The sequence below is a fragment of the Phaenicophaeus curvirostris genome, chromosome 1, assembly GCF_032191515.1.
Source record: "Phaenicophaeus curvirostris isolate KB17595 chromosome 1, BPBGC_Pcur_1.0, whole genome shotgun sequence".
NCBI lineage: Eukaryota > Metazoa > Chordata > Aves > Cuculiformes > Cuculidae > Phaenicophaeus > Phaenicophaeus curvirostris.
In genome coordinates this window covers 47,503,075-47,522,636 of record NC_091392.1, presented here as the reverse complement: position 1 = coordinate 47,522,636, position 19,562 = coordinate 47,503,075, and the positions used below count along the sequence as shown (strand labels likewise).

The window sequence follows — 19,562 nt, the reverse complement described above, 5'->3', positions numbered from 1 at the left end:
CCAACCTGGAACTAAGCTATGATTAGTTCTAAAGCGAGCCTCTTCCAAGTGTTCCTTCAGTGATGAATTCCTGAAGCATTCTTCTATCATTTGAAATGTTACCCACCCGCCTTTCTAAAAAGGATTTCCCATTATGGGAAGGGGATCCAAAACCAAGGTTAACCAAACTTTTGGCTGTGGAAAGTATAGTGTGGAAAAGAATATGAAACTCTTTCGTGAATTTACTTGTCAGCAGCAAAAAGACTCTTCAAGTGTCTTAACCACTGTACAGCTCGATAGTTTTAATACTTCAACTTTTTTTTTTCCATTTTTCATTGTTGAAGAAATAATTTCACAATCTCAAATCAAAGTCAACACTGCAGTGAGGAGAGCTTTTCTACTTTATTACAAAGAGAAGAAGCCTTTATGTGGTCAGAAAATACAAGATTGATCTTTTTTTTTTTTTCTCTTCCTATGAAACGCTGCTGTTCAAACAGCCAGAGTGAATTGTCTCAGTTCACTTCTTTAAGTCCCATCACATTCACTTGGGTATGGATGTCCTTGGCTGCTGAAAATCTGGCCCTTTAGTGCACAGGGCGACAAAGTAGTCCCCTGACCAGCAGTTCCAGAATGTCCCGTTTTCATATATTGCATCCATGCACACCTCCTAAAAATGAGGTACAGCAGGGCAAACATTTTCCAAAATAGATGTCATATATATAATATATACACATTCGTACATACATACCTTTATTCATGTGATGTCCAAAAATTTAAAAAAAATGTACACATTTATTACAAAATCGTAACAAAGACTGGACAGTGTTTTGCTCATTCTGGAAAGATGAAGCTCAGTATACACAACTCTGGAAATTGACCAGAGACTGTGGCAATATCTTTCTTCTAAACAGTCACATATTCTTGCATTAAGCTTGGCGAAAACTGCCTTTCAAAAACAGAAGGGGAAGTAAAATGAAGGAAGCAAACCTTGCTCATCTTTCCAAATGAAATACGAGAAGGATCTTCACATAAAAATGCACAAACATTTTTTATTACCAATAGTGCTACAATGAACAATGCAAATTTTGTTGTCTAATTTTTTGTCTTTTTCTTTTTTCTGTTTTTACATTTTGGAAAACTAAGTGGTAAACTTTTGTCAGCGTACTCGCTTGTCTTTACAGACCCAAGCTTGTCTGCTGGCAAAAAATAAAACAAAAACAAAAATTCAGAACCTGCTCAAACTAAAGAAAAACAATTACAAATTTAGTTGTTGGGCAGCACAAAATTAGTAAGGCAGGACCTCAAATGGTGACCCTTCACATGAGCCAATTGCCAGATCCTCAAGGAATTAAAACCAGGATGCCTGAGCCACATCAGTTCTGCAGTTATGTTGAGTATTGTGCTGAGACAGCCATACCCCAAGAAAAGGGAAGTCTTTAGAAGGCTTGCTGAGCAGGGTTGTAGTTGAAGGTTGATGGCAGATGAGGCCTTTCTTCTAATTTGTCATATTCCAGATGGAACTCCTACAATTAAAATAAGAAAAAAAAGACAAAACCCAATAAAACAACATATCATTTACTTGTCGAGAACTGTTTGTTCTACCAGCCACTTGTGTTCTACCAGCACAGATATGAAAGAGATCAAGTGTTATCTCGAGGCAGAAACGCGTTATTTTGCTCTCTGGGATTCCATATTTTAATTAGGAAAAAGCCAATGTCCTAAGCCACTAACACCTGCAACATGAAGGCTCTCCTATTCTTTTTGAGGTTACATCGCTCTCAGAACCCCAATTACGGTCTTGAACAACTTTATGTACACACACAAAATCCACAAACATACAATAACGGCATGAGGTGAATTATAAACAAAGGCTTCTGTTTCTCTACAGTTCAGATATACAAAAGCATTATTTTGGATGGCCTGAAGTTCTGGGATATTTTGTGCCATACCAGACCAATTGTAAGTTAAATAGGTTAAGTTTCTCCTTCTTAGCACAAAATTGGCAAATATTAGCTAGAATGCTAGCAGCAAACTACTGAAACATATTGAAGACAGAGTTTAGCAAAATATTCCATCACGTTTTGTACCCAGATTTAAGCTTCAGACTCACCCAGCCCTTCTATGCATCCCTGCTCCGATATCCTGCTTTGCCAACAACATTCTGGAGAAATTCTGCCAGTACCACCACAAGGAATAAAAATCTTTAACCATGTGCTATGATGCCACACAGGCTACTTGTTCATAAATAAGCAGCTTTACTGTCTCACTGGCAAAACCACTTGACTTTTGTTTGTCTGGTTTGCATAACTGCAAAACATCTCACTGATCCAGTAGGAATTCTGACTATTGCATCTACTACCAACAGGATTGTAACCAACCCTAATGTCTAAATACATCCCGATTATTCCAGTGAAAAATGTAGTTTCCTTCCCCGTGACCTTAATTTGTGCACACAATCCTAATTAATGCACTTTGACATTTGGTGCTTATTACTTCATTCATGCAAAAATGTACAAGGACTTAAGACTTATATTTTTCAGGTCCTTTAGGCAGTTTAACTGTCTCGCATCCCCATTTTATCTTTATTCAAGAAGCAGAGTAAGCAGAAGTTTCAGAATTGCTCTTTAATGCTGCTACTTGGTAATTCAACAGCAGCTATTTCAGACGTGCACAGCAATTTATTTTGCCTAACTCTGGAGAACCCCAGCAGAACATCACCTGTATCTGCAGAGCAAACTTACCCCACTATTTTTATATACAGAGGAACACACTAAATGTAATGAACAGATTATTATTTTAGAACACTCCTGAAAGTGATTAAATAGTGTAATATTGTCAGCTTTTACAGGCAGTCAAAGTAAATTAAAGACCAAATCCATGCAAGACAAGAAATAAAATCTCAGAAATCTAACTCTCAGACCTTTCTTCTTTAAGGCACAACAAGGTCCACCTAGCATAGAAAGAACATTCAGCATGGCCAGGAAACAAAGTAGGGGAAAGTGCTAAGCATTCAGTAAGCCTCTATTCCCCAGAGAACACTGTCTCTGAACCTGGAAAATCCTGGAAAAACCTATGTGAGTTTACAGCCATCTGCACTGAAATGCTGCACATCTGCTTCACTTCTGGTTCCCTGCTCTCAATTCCAACCAAGGGCTTTTTTTTCTTTTCTTTTTCTTTTTTTGATAGTGGGTTTGTTTGGGCTTTGTCAGGTTATACACACGAGTTAATTGCTTTTGGCATTCCTAATTAACACTGCATGCCAGCTGGTGTATGTTCTCTTTTTGTGTGAATGCATCCACATGTGTTATACTGAAGAGATGCCTGCTCCCTCCTTTTGTCAGAAGCAAGATCAAGGTGTACAAATCTACGGGGGTATTTTGGTGTCAACGGCTGGTTTAGGCTAGGTGGGTCTTCACTAATTCTGAAGTAATTTTATCAAAAAATAGTACTTAAACTTCTCTCACATTCATGTCTTTCAAAGTTTCCATTTTGCACATAATCATGGAAGGGTCTGCAGGTTACTATCAATCTATGGTCAGTTGTTGGGGAAGTGCTTCTTTAACAAAATTGTAAACAAAGAGAAGGGTTAATACAGGTCAATCAGTCACCTGAACCTCCATGTGCTCTGAAATGCCCTGGAAACTATCCATGGAAAATGGCTACTTAAACTAGGAAGACAGCATCAGTAGCCTAAAAATCTGGCTTGCCAAACTCAAAGTGTTCACATGCCTCTACTGGCAGAAGTAGCTGCAAGCAAGGTGTGTATCTGAAAAATGCTCAGGAGCTTGAGTGGTCCTTTGTGGGCCACAAGTTGGAAGCCTCTCATTTAGAAGAGGGAATGAGATTCCCTACCAATTTTTTTTTACATGTACATGAGTTGATACTTCAAACTATCATTAATTTTTAAAATAAACGGTCTTAAAACAGCCATTTTATCTGCATCCCAGCATCAGAAATGCTCAAGTCCAACGCTGAATAGTGTGCAAGAATATCTAGAGTCATATAAGAAAATACCAAAAAAAGAACTCGTTGACCAAGTATTTTTGAAAACTAAAAGGTAATTATTTATTACATATAGAAAAACACTTGTATTACAGGTATACGTTATGTTTTTGCTTTTGATTCCAGGGGCCACTGTGGTTTAGGATGTGAACAGTATCACTGATATTTTTTTTTATAAACAGATACAAATAATATGTCAGAAAAAGCCATTTATCAATTGACAAACAATGTTAGATTGTTTAATTTTCCACATGGAAGTAATTATTAAAAATACTTTTTATTAACCAAGAATAATGAATACAAAATGTGTGTGGAAACGTATAGCACATGTGTGACACTAAATAGATTGTTCTATGCAAAGATATCAACCATTTCTCATGTCCTACTGAAAACTTGTTTTGATGGTAAAGTTAGATCAGTCTGTGTGTGTACAAACAATCGTAGGTAAGAACACTCAAGACAGAAGAGAACTGCTTAAGGTAATCCGTAGCATTAACAGAGAAAAACAAACCAAGGAGCTGGCAGAATAGGAAGTGTCCTGAGGACAAAAGTATTCTGGACAAGTCCATCAAAGGAGATGGCAGAAATCCCATGGCTAGCTCAAAAATTCCAAATGGGACTGAAAAAGCAGAATTTATACTGGCTTAAAGATGGATGCAACCCCCCAAATTCAAATTAAAATGTTACGGCAAATCTCTATTAGAAGAATAAACTTGACTTTATAGCACTTATAAGAGTATTTCAATTAACACTGCTCTTAAAGGGAAAGGAAATAGTTAATATAGGCAGCAATCTTTACAAGCAAAGAAGCACTTGGAAATTTAACCTCGTCTCCCATAAAGAATTGCACATTTTATAACTACAAAATCAAAGAAAAAGGGCTTTTATTCCTGTTCCTTAAACGGGATTAGTTTTCCTTCCTTTTCTAAGGAGAAATTCCAGACATTTACTTCAGATTATTTAAAGTAGGGTGAAAAAAATCTAAGTGTCTGTACTTCCCACACGCCCTAAATGAAAAACCATACATATAGACATATCTGTAATCAGTATTTTCCTACATTTTCTTTTGAATTTAAGGTGAGATTGAAGTTCATTGTAATTCCTATTTTTTTCACTATTTACTACCATGCATCAACATAAAATTAATTTGATTTTATTTCCTAACAGTTTAGGAACTGTCTCATTACTCAGCTATTTTGCTGCATTTCCTTCTTTAGTCTATTACCTATTAGGAATATAAAAATAGAGCCTAAAACTTAATAATAATAATAAAAAGAGATAAATAGATTTATTTGATATTTTCTTGAAAGAAGCTACTCAGTTTACGGGGCTTTGTCAAAGCCAATCTAGGACACAATAAAAAAATATGTTAAACTACATCTGTTTTATGTGTTTACGAAGTTAGAAAATATTATTAAATATAAGAGTAAACAGTTGTATTTCTCTGTATCTACTGTAATGCAGCATAATTTAAAATAGGTAAAATAAATACATAACCTCACAATGCACCATTTTCCGCAAAGCGCAACACATCGAAACATGTGCTGCCTTACATTTTAGCATATACACTGGAGCAACAGACAAATTTATAAAGCACCTTGAAAAACAATTTAATTTGCCTATGTAAGACAGTAATTTACCAGAAAAAAAAAGTCTTGCCTGACCGCTGCAAGGAAGGACTAATGTAACCATTAAGCAGCAATTACTCTCGTGGCCTTCTAAAGACCTGATTTCCCAATATTCACTAACAATGTAGCAGTTAGAGATCCTAATTTATCAGAATTTTCTTTCTTTCCCTGGCTTCTCGTATTTTTAATTTCTTGAAACATTAATTAATACTTCTGCATTTGTTAGAAAACATTACTTTGCCATAATTTCGTTTGCACTCAAAGCAACGTGGAGTTACCACGTACTGCCATTCTTGTGGTAAGTCTGTGTTACTCTTCCTCCAAGGAAATGTCAACTCCAGAAGCTAATATCCTAACTAATATAATGCCCAGATCATACCCAACATACATCTAAGTTCTTATTTATTTATCATAGATGGAAATGTCACAGAATTATTTCTAGCAAGTGATTCTTTTTCCATGTAACAACAGCAATTTCCCCCAAATCCTTCTCCAGCTTCCTGTAATCAATACTCAACTTGCCTGCTGTATTTTGCATCAAATTAAAATTACATGAAGATTTCAAACTAATATTGCAGTTCCAATCTTTACATTTAAGAAATGCACACGCTTAAAAGAAAAGCTATCATCTCTTCCTATGGACACCGGCGGGGGTTGGAGAAGATCGCGTTCCTTGTTAGCTTACACTGCAGATAGAAAACTTTATCCCTCTCCTTACCAGATACCAACTGCTTCTGAATTATTTTCAGTATGCAAAGCAATGAGAAGAAAATCTGTGTAGATCTTGGGCAAAATCATGCAAAGAACAGCAGTGATTTCTGTCTTTTACTGCAGTTACCTCCAAGAAGACCTACTAGATAAAACCAGACAAGGAAGGACATGGTATGCTCATTAACAACTCAAGCACTGGATGCTGAATTCCAGGACACCACTAAGAGAAAATACTGTCTTCAGAAGTAACGCTTAAAAATCAAGTAGCATCTTTACTACAGGTAGAAATCAAGGAGACACTAAAAATGTTAATATCCTTAAACAATGGGCACCATTTCCTCCTAGTTTAAGGAATGTTTCCACGCAGGGTAAAACCCTATCCACTGATATACAAACCTACACAAGCCTTTTATTGCTCACAAATAAATGGAACATACTCAGTTGACTCCAAAGTAGAGATCTACACTTTCAAAAGCTACTTCCCCTCTGATGATCTTATATGGTAATAAAATAGCTTTACACAGCACCCTGGGAAACCTAAGAAAGTATACTAAACAGCAAATAAGTCATTCAAGTAGAAATTAAAACTTTCCTTCTGTTTGGGTATTCTTTTGAGGGGAGTGATGCTTTTGCTTTAGAGTTCTGACATTACCTTGCATGTATGAAAAAAACATAAGAGTAGGCCTTGCCATTACAAACTTTGGTTAAAAAATCTCGGTTTCCTTTTGGTCCCAGGAAAGGCAGCAGAGACAATGAGTCATGTGCAAATGGACTGAAAAGCCTCCCATATCATTTGGGGCAACTAAAACATTAATTTCTGAGGGGAGTTTGCATAGACTAAGCAAGTTTACTGGAGGGGGAGGGGAATAAAGAAAAAACAGCATCATTTTATTTAAACTCTAGATGATGATGAACTTCAATATATGTAATGCAGAGGGGACAACACTGAACTCCATTCCTTTTAACTTAAAGTTGGTGTTTGAAAACACAGCAACAGACATGTAACTATTTAATGCAATATTTCATAATCTCCAAGTGTATAGATGCAAATTGTTCACAGAAATGAAATGCTTTTGCAGCAAACAATATTTTAAGCTCCAGGTGAAAAGACCTGTGATTAAAGGAAATACCTAAGCACATGGAATCATAAAACATAGTTCCAACATGTTGGAATCACATGTGTTGAGTTCAAGGCATCAAGATTAATCTGGTCTGATCTGTTAAATGCTTTTTTTAGAGAAAAGTAAAAGTGTGATACTCTACCTACAGAAATTCTGACACAGAAGTTTTACGTTTGGTCTTTCAATCTAATGTATTGGTTAAAACTTCAAGCAAAATCATGCCACATCCATAAAATTCTCGTATAACCAAACTTCAGTGGGGAATGAGATTCTTTATTACCTATTTAACTCAAGTAGCATCTAGGTAGTTGTAACAGTTATATGTATATTGTGAATCGATTTTTTCAGCTCCAGCTGAAGGTACCACCTTGTAGAGCAGGCTGTTTTCAAGACAACGCATCTCTTGCCAGTTTAGTGAACATTAGCACTCTCAAGTAGCGTTTTGGCACCTTCTGCATTAGAAAAACCTTTGCTTTAATGGAGAAAAGGAACTACAAGAAGTTTGGATTCAGCAAGGAAAAGGTATTGTACAAGATGTCTGGAACTGGGTGGTCTTAGAAGTTGGAGGATACTGAATATTATCTTTAGGGGAAGGTGGAGAAAAGGAAGCACAACTGTATGAATTTCTTCATCTAACAAGTAAAGGGTGAACATTACAGACAGTATTCACTGACAGAAAGGAACAGATTATCAGCAGTGGGAAGGGAGAAGACCATAGCTTTCAGATTTGTTTTAATGCCTCTTGCCCTAGAATACAAAAAATAAGTACCATGAAAATATGCCTCCAACCTAGAAGTGATTTATTTCAAAGCGCTCTGATGTTCAAATAGAACACAAAATCCTGCAGTATGCTCAAGGAGAGACAATATCTAAAAAAAACAAAACACCAAACCAAACAAAAACAACTCCCTCCCAAAAACAACCCCTCATACCTATTTTTAAATTCTCCTAAGTGAGAGGCAGTAGCTTCATATTGAATCTTCTAAAGCAACACAATAAAAAATGTGCAAGCAGTTTCTGAAGTGCCAAATAATGCTTCCTATTCTATAATTCCGTACTTGAAACTTTTGATCTAAACTTTACCTCCTTGTGCCTCCTGAAGAACACAGCCAATAAAGACACATCTCCTCCTTTTCCACAAACAATCCAGTGTTCTAGGCAATCTCTATTCCCTAACGCATCAGAAATTAAGATAATGAATTTAAAAACAATAGGAGGTTAAACAGTTGGAGATTTTTGAGGAAGAGATTGGGTTTTACTTTTTGCCCTTTTAAAAATACATGGTTGACAGACTTGAAAAATCCGCAGAAGGGAAAAGTGATACCTTAGCTACTTTCCTCCAGTTAAGACAGTCAAAGAAGTAATATGTTCCCCTCTCGTACGTATTGGTTTTCATTGTTGGCTCCATGCCGGGTGCCCTGGTGATCCATACTCGTTCTTCTTTGTGGTATCTCCAATCCCGGTTAAATCTTTCATTTTTAATAGGAAGGAAAAAATAATTTTTAGTGTTAGCTATCTGAATTTGACTTCAAAAATCACAGTTTTATAGGTTGTGATCAAAGCTACACAATGCATTCTAAATGAAAACAAAATTTCTAAAACATCGTTATACCTGTGATCTCATACCTCTTCCACACAATTATTATACTGCAAACTAATCATGTATGCAACTTTAAGTAAAGTCTGGTATGTTCAAACAACAAATTCTTTTTATGATTATTTACTGGTTTTCACTTTGCTGATGATAAGTTAGATGCTTATTGATGACTGACACTTGCCACTTGTTCGCAGTGCTTCATAATAATGCAAAATTTACAAGACAGGCTTTTGATTTCTGCAATATGAATGGAAAAAAATAGTACAAAATAGAACCAAGGTTGGAGGAGGTATTTAAAAACCGTTTCCAGCTTTAGATTGACTGAGCTTCTGTTTTCAGTATCCAACTTGTTGGGGTTTTTTCACATCTACTACTTCATTACTGCAATAGATTAAATCATATAAGACTGACAAAATAGTTTGAACGTACAGCTCTACTGCTGCTAATAGCTGTAATACATCTCCTCCATTCATGTAATAGAGATAAAACAGGAGATCTTCTCCATATCGGCCAAGTTTTATTGCAGCCAGCTGCAAAAGATTGAAGAAAATGAGGATGAAAAATCACAATAGATAAAGGTTTTAAGACATACTATCCCACTTAAATAACACAAGGATACATCCAGAACGTGCTTCCATCCTAAGTGTGTTGCAAATGATACTCTAATATAACAAGAGTAATAATTATTGAAACAATAATTTTTCTTCACTTTTACGTTAACCTTTCCAACTTAAAAGATACAACAGAAAAACAAGCAGAAGTAATGAATCAGTAAGACAGTTTTTCTCCACTGCACCCGTGTGTCTCCTCATTTATCTAATTATTTTTTAATTTAAAGAAAAAAATCCAATTTTCTCACTTCACACTCTATTAAGTAACATTACTACAACTTCTTACGATATTTCTGTGATCTCTCCTACAGAATTACAAAAGTTGAAAGAAAATACATTTAAGAAAAAGATCACTATTAATGCAGACATGGAGAGCAACAGAACTGCAATTCTGAGCTTACCTCAAGAAGAAATACCTCAATTTAATATGGCATTGGAATATTACTATATATGGATTATAACAAACCTTCCACAATGCATGAAAGGCATACTCTTAGAAATATACTATGTTCTTCAGCTAACCATGCCCATTCTCAGTTCTGTCATCCCTTTCTTTTTCTAAGATGGAAAGAGTACACGATGTGTCCAGTTAGATGGTTAACGCATCATTGTTGCTAAAAAGAGTGAGGGCATCCATAAAATGCACTAATTCTGAATATTACCTATCTGAAAGAAAATTTAGAAAATTACTAGTAATAAATTAACAAAAAATAAGTACACACACGTACTCACCTTATCCCTAATGTGAATGTTAGTTAAGTATTCAGATGGAACATGGAAGTCTAAAAAAGAATCGGAATTGATGCAACTATTAAGACACGTAAATTAATATAAACTTGCATATATTAATATCGAATTAAATAGGTATTTCTCTCTTACCTATGTCTTGAGGTCGACAAGGCGATGATGCCCAGGGTGACGCAAATTTGGGATAAAGATTTCTGAAGAAAAGCAAAGATTTATCAAAATTAAAACCAAAACCCAAACCAAACAAACAGAAGATCCCCAAAACCAACCTTGCAAACCTAAAACTCATGCCACACAACCCATATCATCACCTGAGCTGAGAAGAAAGGAAAAAGGAATTTTCCAGCCCACTTCCCTAAAATAGTTATATTTATTAATTTTCTTTTTAAGATATGGTGTAAAATTGCATATAAATTGTCAAGGGAATCTTCAGAGCCAAGTTTTCCTTTTCAGTCTGTCATTCTGTAAGTGCCAGGGATCCCAGCCCTTCTTAGGGATCCAATTTTACAAAGGGTTTCAATTTGTGCAGGAACAGCTGCCACCAGCCTGTATTAGCCTATGATTTATAAGGGGAGGAAAAGCTTACACTGGCAGATTTTATTTTTTTAAATTAACCAGTAAAGATTTTACTCTTCTCCTAAATTTCAGTGACAACAAATAAACTGAATTCCAGCACAACATGAACATAAGATTATTATGATTTAATATTTTTCTGTCATTCAGATTTTGTTAATATATATTACAAAAGTTGAGCCATTAATTTAATTAAAAGAAAATTATGAACCTTCTAAGTCTACTACAATGACTGATATACTGAAGGATGTGCTTTCTAGTTAACAGGTAAAGAAGTGAAAAAAGACTCAGCAAAATGTACTTTTGACAGGTAGCTACAGCCTGCTTTTAGTCATCCATGTCAGCACGCTATAATGGCAAATTCTGTAAATGAAACTTGAGTATGGTATTCCCTATCACACCTTTGCTTTCTTCTTGTCCAAGGCGTGATGATTTTAATCACAAAAATGAGAAATCTACATTACCTGAACACAAACAACTCCCAGCTGAGCTTTGTGGGTCAAAAACTATACTGATCAGGCAGTGTCCATCTTACTCTAAGCTAACTAATCTTACTGTTAACAAAAAAAATTAGGCTTTAGAGCCTGAAGGAAGATTTCAGTGGCAAAATCTGCAAAGTTGAAAATAAAGAAACCATTCCTTCTACTGAAATAATGGAAGGCACTGCCCCAGGAGGGGGAGCATCATGCATGCCCTAGAGATTTGGTTTCCTGGGGCAAGCAGTCCAGGGTTTTAGACTCAAACTGTACCTCTGTAGGCAATAAAAACTTCAGTTTGTGCACGGTGTTCCCTCTACAATACAAATACAACTCTATGAATTCAACACTTTTCAAGGGAATACAGGACAGCCTACAGTATTTTTTAATATTTCAGAAAGCTTCAGAACATGAACAAACAGCTACATAATCTCTAAAGAATTAAATGAAGTAATGACAAATTTTATAAATGTATGTTTATGTAGAATTTTAAGTTACCCTAAAGAATTAGAAGCATAGTTCTTAACAAAGAAATACTGGACTGTACAGGCAATACATAATCATTCTTTCAACAACTGAAATAAATCTTGACCTACCTGCACAGAAAATCTATATAAAACCAGGAGTTAGAAGGGTTAATTGAAACCATTAGAAATATAAATAGAATTCTCAATCTTTGTTTTTATAAAAACACTTAGCACAACAAATGTGCAAGTCAAACAGGTATTTTTACTATCAGAAATACCTCACATGGTAGAAAATCTCTATTTTCCATATGTGAAACATGTTTAGTTTTTCAAACGACAATCCACAAAGCAAGCAAAGAATGTTCAACATAAGGCAAGATGGCAGACTACATTTTCATTTAAATCAATTGATGTTATGGATAGCACTGCAGATATTCTGTTCATTATTATACCAATATAAATCAAATTTACCCCCCAAATGGCTGAGAGGTAAGTGCAGGTAACCTCAAGGAATATTACTGTTTGAAAAACAGCGTATATATTAAATTTATTAACAACATACTGTCAAGTCCTTGAAGAAAGTCCTAAAGAAGTTAGCAGAATAAGCAAAGTCACTAGGTTTATGAAAAGCCTGCATCACAAGATCTCAGTATGACTTAAAAGCACAATTCTCTTGTTTATGAAAATTTTATTTTACTGTCATTACATTTTCAAATTTTATTTGGCAAAATATCTTATGGGATTGATAGTCATATCAGCCAAGCGAGCCTACACTTGGCAGCATAATAAACCCAAAACTTAAGATAGTACTAAAACCCAGAAACTTACTCAGGAGAGTTGAGATTGAGACCTAGTGTTGTTAAATCACTTCCTAATGCAAGATGTACCATTCCTGGATCTGTCTCTGCTGCCCTGATGAATGTTAACAAGCCAATCATTCCAAACTGGTCCGTCACCATCCCTTGAGGAATGTTGGTAACCCGACCTGGGCAAGAAAAACAAATTAATTTTCTCCTTCAAGAAGTGGAGGAATTAACAAGGTGATCTAAATGACTGTCTAAATTTCTAAAGAAGAAAATGAGGAATGACACATACCATCAGGTAACACCTGGATCCCTTTTTTCTGCTGGTTGTTGTTTTGCGTAGTTGAACTTTTATCTCCAGGAAACTTGGGCCCATCTGTGCTGGATGATGTTTTGCCTGTTGTACTCAAATTCTATTAAAAATAATTTGCAGAGTTGGTACGATGGAAACAAGCTAATATGGAAAAACTTGTTGACTGTAGCTTTCAGTCAAGTGCTCTAAGCCAGTAAAGTCTAATAAATTAGGCCCTAGAATACAACCAAGCGGAAGATCTTGAGTTCTGCTGGAAAACATTATGTAATATTTACCACTTCTTTAAGTATACCTATCATAAACAACCTATTAATAAGCCACAGCTCGCTGTCTAAAAGGATAAGAAAATATTTCACAGTGGAGTGTGAGCACACAATAGATATCCTGAGTGCCTGTGACTAGAGGATACTTTAACTCACGACATCATGTATTTTGCCCCACACAGTCTTGCTCCTGCTTAACACTCCATGACGTAACAACAGATGATAACTCAAGACAATTTCAGGCGCAAGTAACATACAGTTGGCACTTATGCAACTATCAGGAGACAGATGTAAACACTACATCTGGTAAAAAACCTGTGACTGCGCTCCAGGAGCCCATATACTGACAAAAAATGTCTTCCATAACTGTTATCTCTTACTCTTTATTATTCTTTAAAACAAGTCTGCAGCAACACAACACAATTACACTCCCTCCCTCATTCCTTATGGTACTCAATGCTAACTATATCAGAATACTTTCCACGTGACAAACTTGGTCACAACACTTGGGGGTGAGGTTTCCCCCCTATCCCTTTTTCAAACAGTTACACTTTGCAGTTTTCACATGACTTCGTAGTCACTTCTACTACCTTCTAAACAGTATTTATCCCATCGTGATTAACATTTTTTGCAATTATAAGTAATTAAACAATCGGAAACTAGAAAGTTTTGTCAAATACTGTAGGAAATTGTTCTGTTATCCAAATTTTAATCACCTACCATTTGTAAGAAACCCTCAATTTTTATTACAAATCTTTCAGAGCAAACAATGAAAAAATCCATAATCTTATGATCTAAGCTATATATCTAATGCAAAATAATTACAACAACACTTAAGATGCAGCATATCCCACTAGTTTACAACATACCATGAATGCAATGGTGTCTCTTAAAAGAGCTTGTTCTCTGTGATTTCATTTCCCCATCAAGTATTTTACCTTGGAAGTGATAGCAACACCTAACTTTTAATGGATTTGACAGCTTTGAACGAAGATGTTACAATATATAAATTACTACTACTGATGAGAGGCACCAACAGTGACAAATGAGCTAGAATTGGTAGAAAAAGAAATTACTGCAGACCTTAAAAAATATAAAGACATTCTCAAAAATAAATTTTGAGGTGCTCTTGCGAGTTCCTCCCTGGCTTCTACTCCAAACACACAAGGAAACCCAGAAGTCAAGAATTAAGAAAGCAAGGTTACAGTGACTATTCAGTCACAGAAATACTTTCTGAGAAATTACATTTACATATTTTATATGAAACGTTGCCTATATAAAATTTCTCATTAATTTGGAGAGGCAAATTTGAAAATCTCGTATTATAAATATAGTCATTGCCCATTTTAAAATACGGTGATCAGAAGAAGTATAAATACTTAAAAGGAGATTTAACGTTTACTTACAGATTTATTGTCATCATTACTTGATGTTGGGTCTTTGTAGCTGGAGCCTGGTAATGCTGGAAAATCTTCATTGTGTATTGAAAAGTCCTGGGACTGCTCACTTGCTGGTTTTGTTACCATTCCAACTATCATCAAAATGAAAGCAGGAATAACATTAAATGACTGCTAAGGAAGAAATTCACTGCTGTTGATCTTGCTTACTGTCCATTTCACTATATGCAAGCTGTATAGCAGAAGTAGCTTTCAAAAAGCCGAGTAAACCAAAACAAAGCACATTCTTTTAAAATAACCCCACATATTTGACTAAAGTCTCTCATTTAAATGGTAGCTAAGAAATACTCTAGGTTAAATACATAGACCCATCCACTGCTTTAAGAAGGAAGCCCAGTACTTTTACCAGGAACAGCAACAGTTTGCTTATCTAAATAATCAAATAATCTTTAAAAGCCTTATTAAAGCATTATTTAAGCAAATCCACTGATGAAGGAAAGATGTACTGCTTTTAAGATTATAATACATTTTCCCTCCATCCCCTAACTGCACAAAGAATTTCTTAGCATAACCTCTTCCGAAGCATGTAGTCTTAAAGGATGCCCAGCTAACTTGCAACAGAACCTATCACAAATGAAATACTTGCCTGTGACATAAGAACGACTCCTACTTTCAGTATGAAAACTGAAAGCATTTAGCCTGCAACTCTCAGTGCTCTGACCCTAATTTAAAAAAAGTAGGCCAGTCACATTGGAACATGGATTCTGACTACTGAAAAACAACATTCTTGCATTCTTTTTTTTTATGCTAGTTTTAAAAAACAAAATCCAAATCAAAAAAAGCAAATACAAAAAAATGACCAAAGAAAAGCCCCACGCCCCATAACCAAGGGCAAATACTCTGCAGAGAGACAAAGTAGTAATACAGTAATTTGGTTGTATACAGAAATGTACTAGAGGAATAGAAGACCGAAGTAGTGTAGGGCCTACTTTTCAGAGATTCTCAATAGATATACGAGATCTAAAATTGTTCAGAGCCTGACAATATATGTGTCTCTAGCATTCTGAAGTTAGAGATCAAATTTTCTTTATTTAGGAAAAAAAACCCACTGAGTTAATCTTGTTTCTGCTGTTCAACTCTATTCATCCAGAGTTGTTACGATTTCACCCAGCAGATGAATCACACTGATAATGAATTAACTATCAAATATTCTCTGTTTGATGTCTAGTTTTCCTAAATAAGCTAAGCATGAAGAAAGTACGTCCCTGCTCAGTTTCAAACCTTCTTTTTCATGACCACAACCAAAAGCACTCTCAACCTTTTGTTGGTGTCCAGCGCACCTTATATCCCTATTTCTCATTTGTTTCTACCACCATATTCATCCCCTGCATTAAACAGATACCCAATATAACTCTCCAGACAGAGAAATTTCTTCACAGGTTTACCACACAAACATGCGAACAGCTAGCCTAGAACCAAAACAAGGAAGTGGTGTAAGCAGAGGAGCAACTATAGATTTGTTACATGCCGCAGTGCTGCTGAATGCTGAACTCCAGCTCCATACTGCAAGTACACCTGTGTGGCTCTTTTCTGCCTTCTGTCAATTTTCCATAAAAAAGCTTCTCTTTCAGAGACAGACCCAATCTCATGTAAGCCACCAGTATTAGATCTCCACTCTCAGTGTGACTTTTCAGTACTTAACTGGGGAAGTGACTTTCCCCTGTGCTAAGTGCATGTGAGTTGAACTCGGTTTAGCTCTCACAGCTATCTTAAGCAGAGGGCCCTGGTTACACCCAGTTCATGGGGCTACTTTCTCCTGATAATGCCATATCTATTATTTGTCTCCAATAAAGTTTGAGATACCTCTGAAAAACACTAGCCTTTTATAGTTAGAAAACACTGGGGTATTTTTAGCTAGAAATCTGACAAGTGTCACAAAAATAACTTCAGGTTATAAAAGCAACTTTTTAGAGTAGCTGATGCAATGTGCATGATAAAATATACTAAAGCAATAACAAAGTGTTGTGCTTCATGCTAAGTTTATTTCATTTTTTTTCCAGTCCCAAATAATAAGATTTGTGTCCACCTTAGAGTTTTTCTTTTTATTATTTTTTAAGCTGTTCAGCAAGAATTATAAGACACATACTTGGAATCTAACTGCTAATAGTTGATGCTTACAGGTATTTTTTTAAATGTGATGTTCATCGTAAGAGTGACAGCCAACAGTACTACAACAAGTACTGCCAGTAAATGATGAAAATATACATTATGTTTACAGCTGTTGACTTTCTACACAGTAACATCTCTAGTAATCAAATATTATTTCTAAAATTTACTACTCAGACCCTGACAGTTCTTTTACACACGCAACTAGAAATACAACCTACTGCCTAAGAAATGTCAAGAGCGAGCAGCTGCAGAGTAATCATACAGACGGGAAACCCCAACAACCTCTATTGACAGTGAAAATAGAACAGAGCAGTTCTAATGCTTACAAAATCACCTGAGGTGAATCTCCAATCACAGAGATATTGGCTACTTATTTACAAAAGTGGGACTTAGGAGCTGAAGTATCTGGCATTTTTGAAAAGACTACTGTCTTACAAGTAGCAAAAGGTGAATCAAGCAAAGACTTATTTCATTCAAGGAGCTTTCAAACCTATAGCCTTACCATAGGGTGCCCTTCCAGCTAGAGGATTTATTAATGGAGTTGGATTGCCACTTCCTTCCCTTCTGTTTCTGTCTGCTAGTGCTGGAAAATCTGAGAGGTCCAGTCCTGTCACATTTTCACTTCCATCTACAATAAAAGCAGATATTACGAGTTTCCTTAAGTTTTTTACTCAAAGACATCATTATGTGCAAGATAAACTGAGGATATATTTTCTTTCCTCTAGTCAATCTTTTTACTCTTACTATAGTTATTACAAATAACAACCACTTCTGCACTATCAGACGAGCCTAAAGACCATCAGGATGTTTGAAGTTTGTCTATAAACAACAGCTAGTCAGCAGTAATTAGTAAAAAACATCTACTCATTTTGGATTAAAGACTGCATGCGTAAAATACAGGCAGATCATCAAAATTACAGTATCATGATAGGTAGCCTGTTTAAAATTTAAGGGGCTATCAAGAATAAATTTAAGAGAAGACAATAACCCATACTAGCAGCAGCAACAAGGAGCACGATATCTTCCCCTCTCTGCTTCATTAACTTCAGCTGATGAAGTGATTCCCAGAGAAAAAACACAAATGGAACAACCGACTGAAAGGATCACATTATAAATTAGCTGTTCAAAAGGAGTTTGAGATTTCAAAAAATACTTTTAGGCTGTTTTAACCCTATATAATGTTTTCATAGACAACAGATAAATCTTTTTCATCTCTAATCCTCTGTTCAATTCCATAAACTATTTTGCATTTCTAACTGACTAGGTATAACCTACAGTCATGTGATATACAATGAGTATTCTACAGAATGCTTGAACTTTGCCTTCAAAAGTATTAAAATACACTGTTATGGAGTAGTTAACAGTTGCATAGCAGTGCTCTTGGCGCTGCATTTCTATAGAACAGCTGAAAATTAAAGTTGCACTCCAACAGAAGGAAGTATTTTCAGTTAAGACTTATTTAGTTAAAAAATCTCTCTACTGTACTTTAAGATCAAGATCAGACAGAGTAAACTAGTAAACTCACCTGTTCCATTAAAAATGTTACTCGATAAGGAGTTATTCATTCCAAATGCCTGATTTCTGTTCATCCCAAATCCAGACATACTGTGGAAAAAAATCCAGGAAGTCAGACAAAAGGTTATACATTGTAATTTTCAGTGGAAGGCATTAAAGGGCAAAACATAACCTAAAACACCTTTCTTATTTCAAGCTTAAGCAACCCACATCAGCCTCTGTTTCTAATTATTTTCCTTCATACTTCTGAAATGCATCAGTGGGCACAGCTCGATCAAGACAACTGGAATGACTTCAAACTAACTTAGTTTTTTCATAGCCGCTGTGTCTTAAGCCATCTGTCAACCAACAAGTTATGACAAACTTGATGGTTACTCAGCAATTTCATCCAGAAAAATGAAGCAGCAGTAAATGCAGTAGCGAAAAGTCAGACCACAATCCATTCATTTGCAGGTGGGAAGCTGGATCATGTTAGTGATCATGTTCATCATGACTCAGTTATAAGCCGAACAGTTATGGCGTGCAATCATCACCGTGTACACATGGTGCTATTACCAGTACAGGGATAGTCTCTACCACACAGGAACATAAGCTAAATTAAAGTTGCACACAGTCAGGCAAAAATATTTGAAGATATCTAAGTATCACATAGGACTACTATGGTTGGAAAGATACCCTCAGAAATTATCTGATTCATTCTGTGTGAACTGAAGATGTTGAGAAGCCCAAAGGTAGGCCTCAGCTGAGTGAAATTCTGAATTTATGCCCTATGGGAAAGCACAACATTCATTTCCCCCTGTAACAGGGTGGAAAATGACATTTTAGAAGTTTCCATAAATAAAAACGTCAAATGTTTTCCTGGTGGAAAAGCCGGAAGCATTGCATTCCAAGTTGAAACAGCCCTTACTGTTTCATTTTGGATTGAGACATCAAGAAAAGCAGGAAAGTCTGGAAAGCAGTCAGCTGTGCAAAGCTGTGACTACACACATTAACCAGAATTAACACATTTTTACTACAAGTTTATCAGTATGAACTAAGCATTAACACAGCAGCAAGCACAGTTAAAGCCTGATGAACTATGACGTTAAAATCTTGCCCAGAGTTACAAAAAGAGAAGTGATTGAGAAGCTTTTGGCATCCAAATGAACATCAAATCCTTAAGCCAATGGCAAACCACTGTTCTCTATATT

General features: G+C 35.8%; 1 protein-coding gene across 2 annotated transcripts in view; it reads right to left on the bottom strand.

The window, feature by feature from the left end:
- Positions 1-362: 362 nt before the first annotated feature.
- CNOT2 (CCR4-NOT transcription complex subunit 2) overlaps positions 363-19,562 on the bottom strand; it is an 85,910-nt gene continuing 66,710 nt past the window's right edge. For both annotated transcript variants that reach the window (XM_069857362.1, XM_069857355.1), the window contains 10 exons: positions 18,383-18,462; positions 17,360-17,485; positions 14,698-14,822; positions 13,008-13,128; positions 12,741-12,897; positions 10,529-10,590; positions 10,382-10,431; positions 9,468-9,568; positions 8,766-8,910; positions 363-1,502 (listed from right to left, as the gene is read on the bottom strand). In XM_069857362.1, coding sequence (XP_069713463.1) covers positions 1,416-1,502; positions 8,766-8,910; positions 9,468-9,568; positions 10,382-10,431; positions 10,529-10,590; positions 12,741-12,897; positions 13,008-13,128; positions 14,698-14,822; positions 17,360-17,485; positions 18,383-18,462 — 1,054 coding nt within the window. In that variant the 3' untranslated portion in view covers positions 363-1,415. The remainder of the gene's footprint in view (positions 1,503-8,765; positions 8,911-9,467; positions 9,569-10,381; positions 10,432-10,528; positions 10,591-12,740; positions 12,898-13,007; positions 13,129-14,697; positions 14,823-17,359; positions 17,486-18,382; positions 18,463-19,562) is intronic.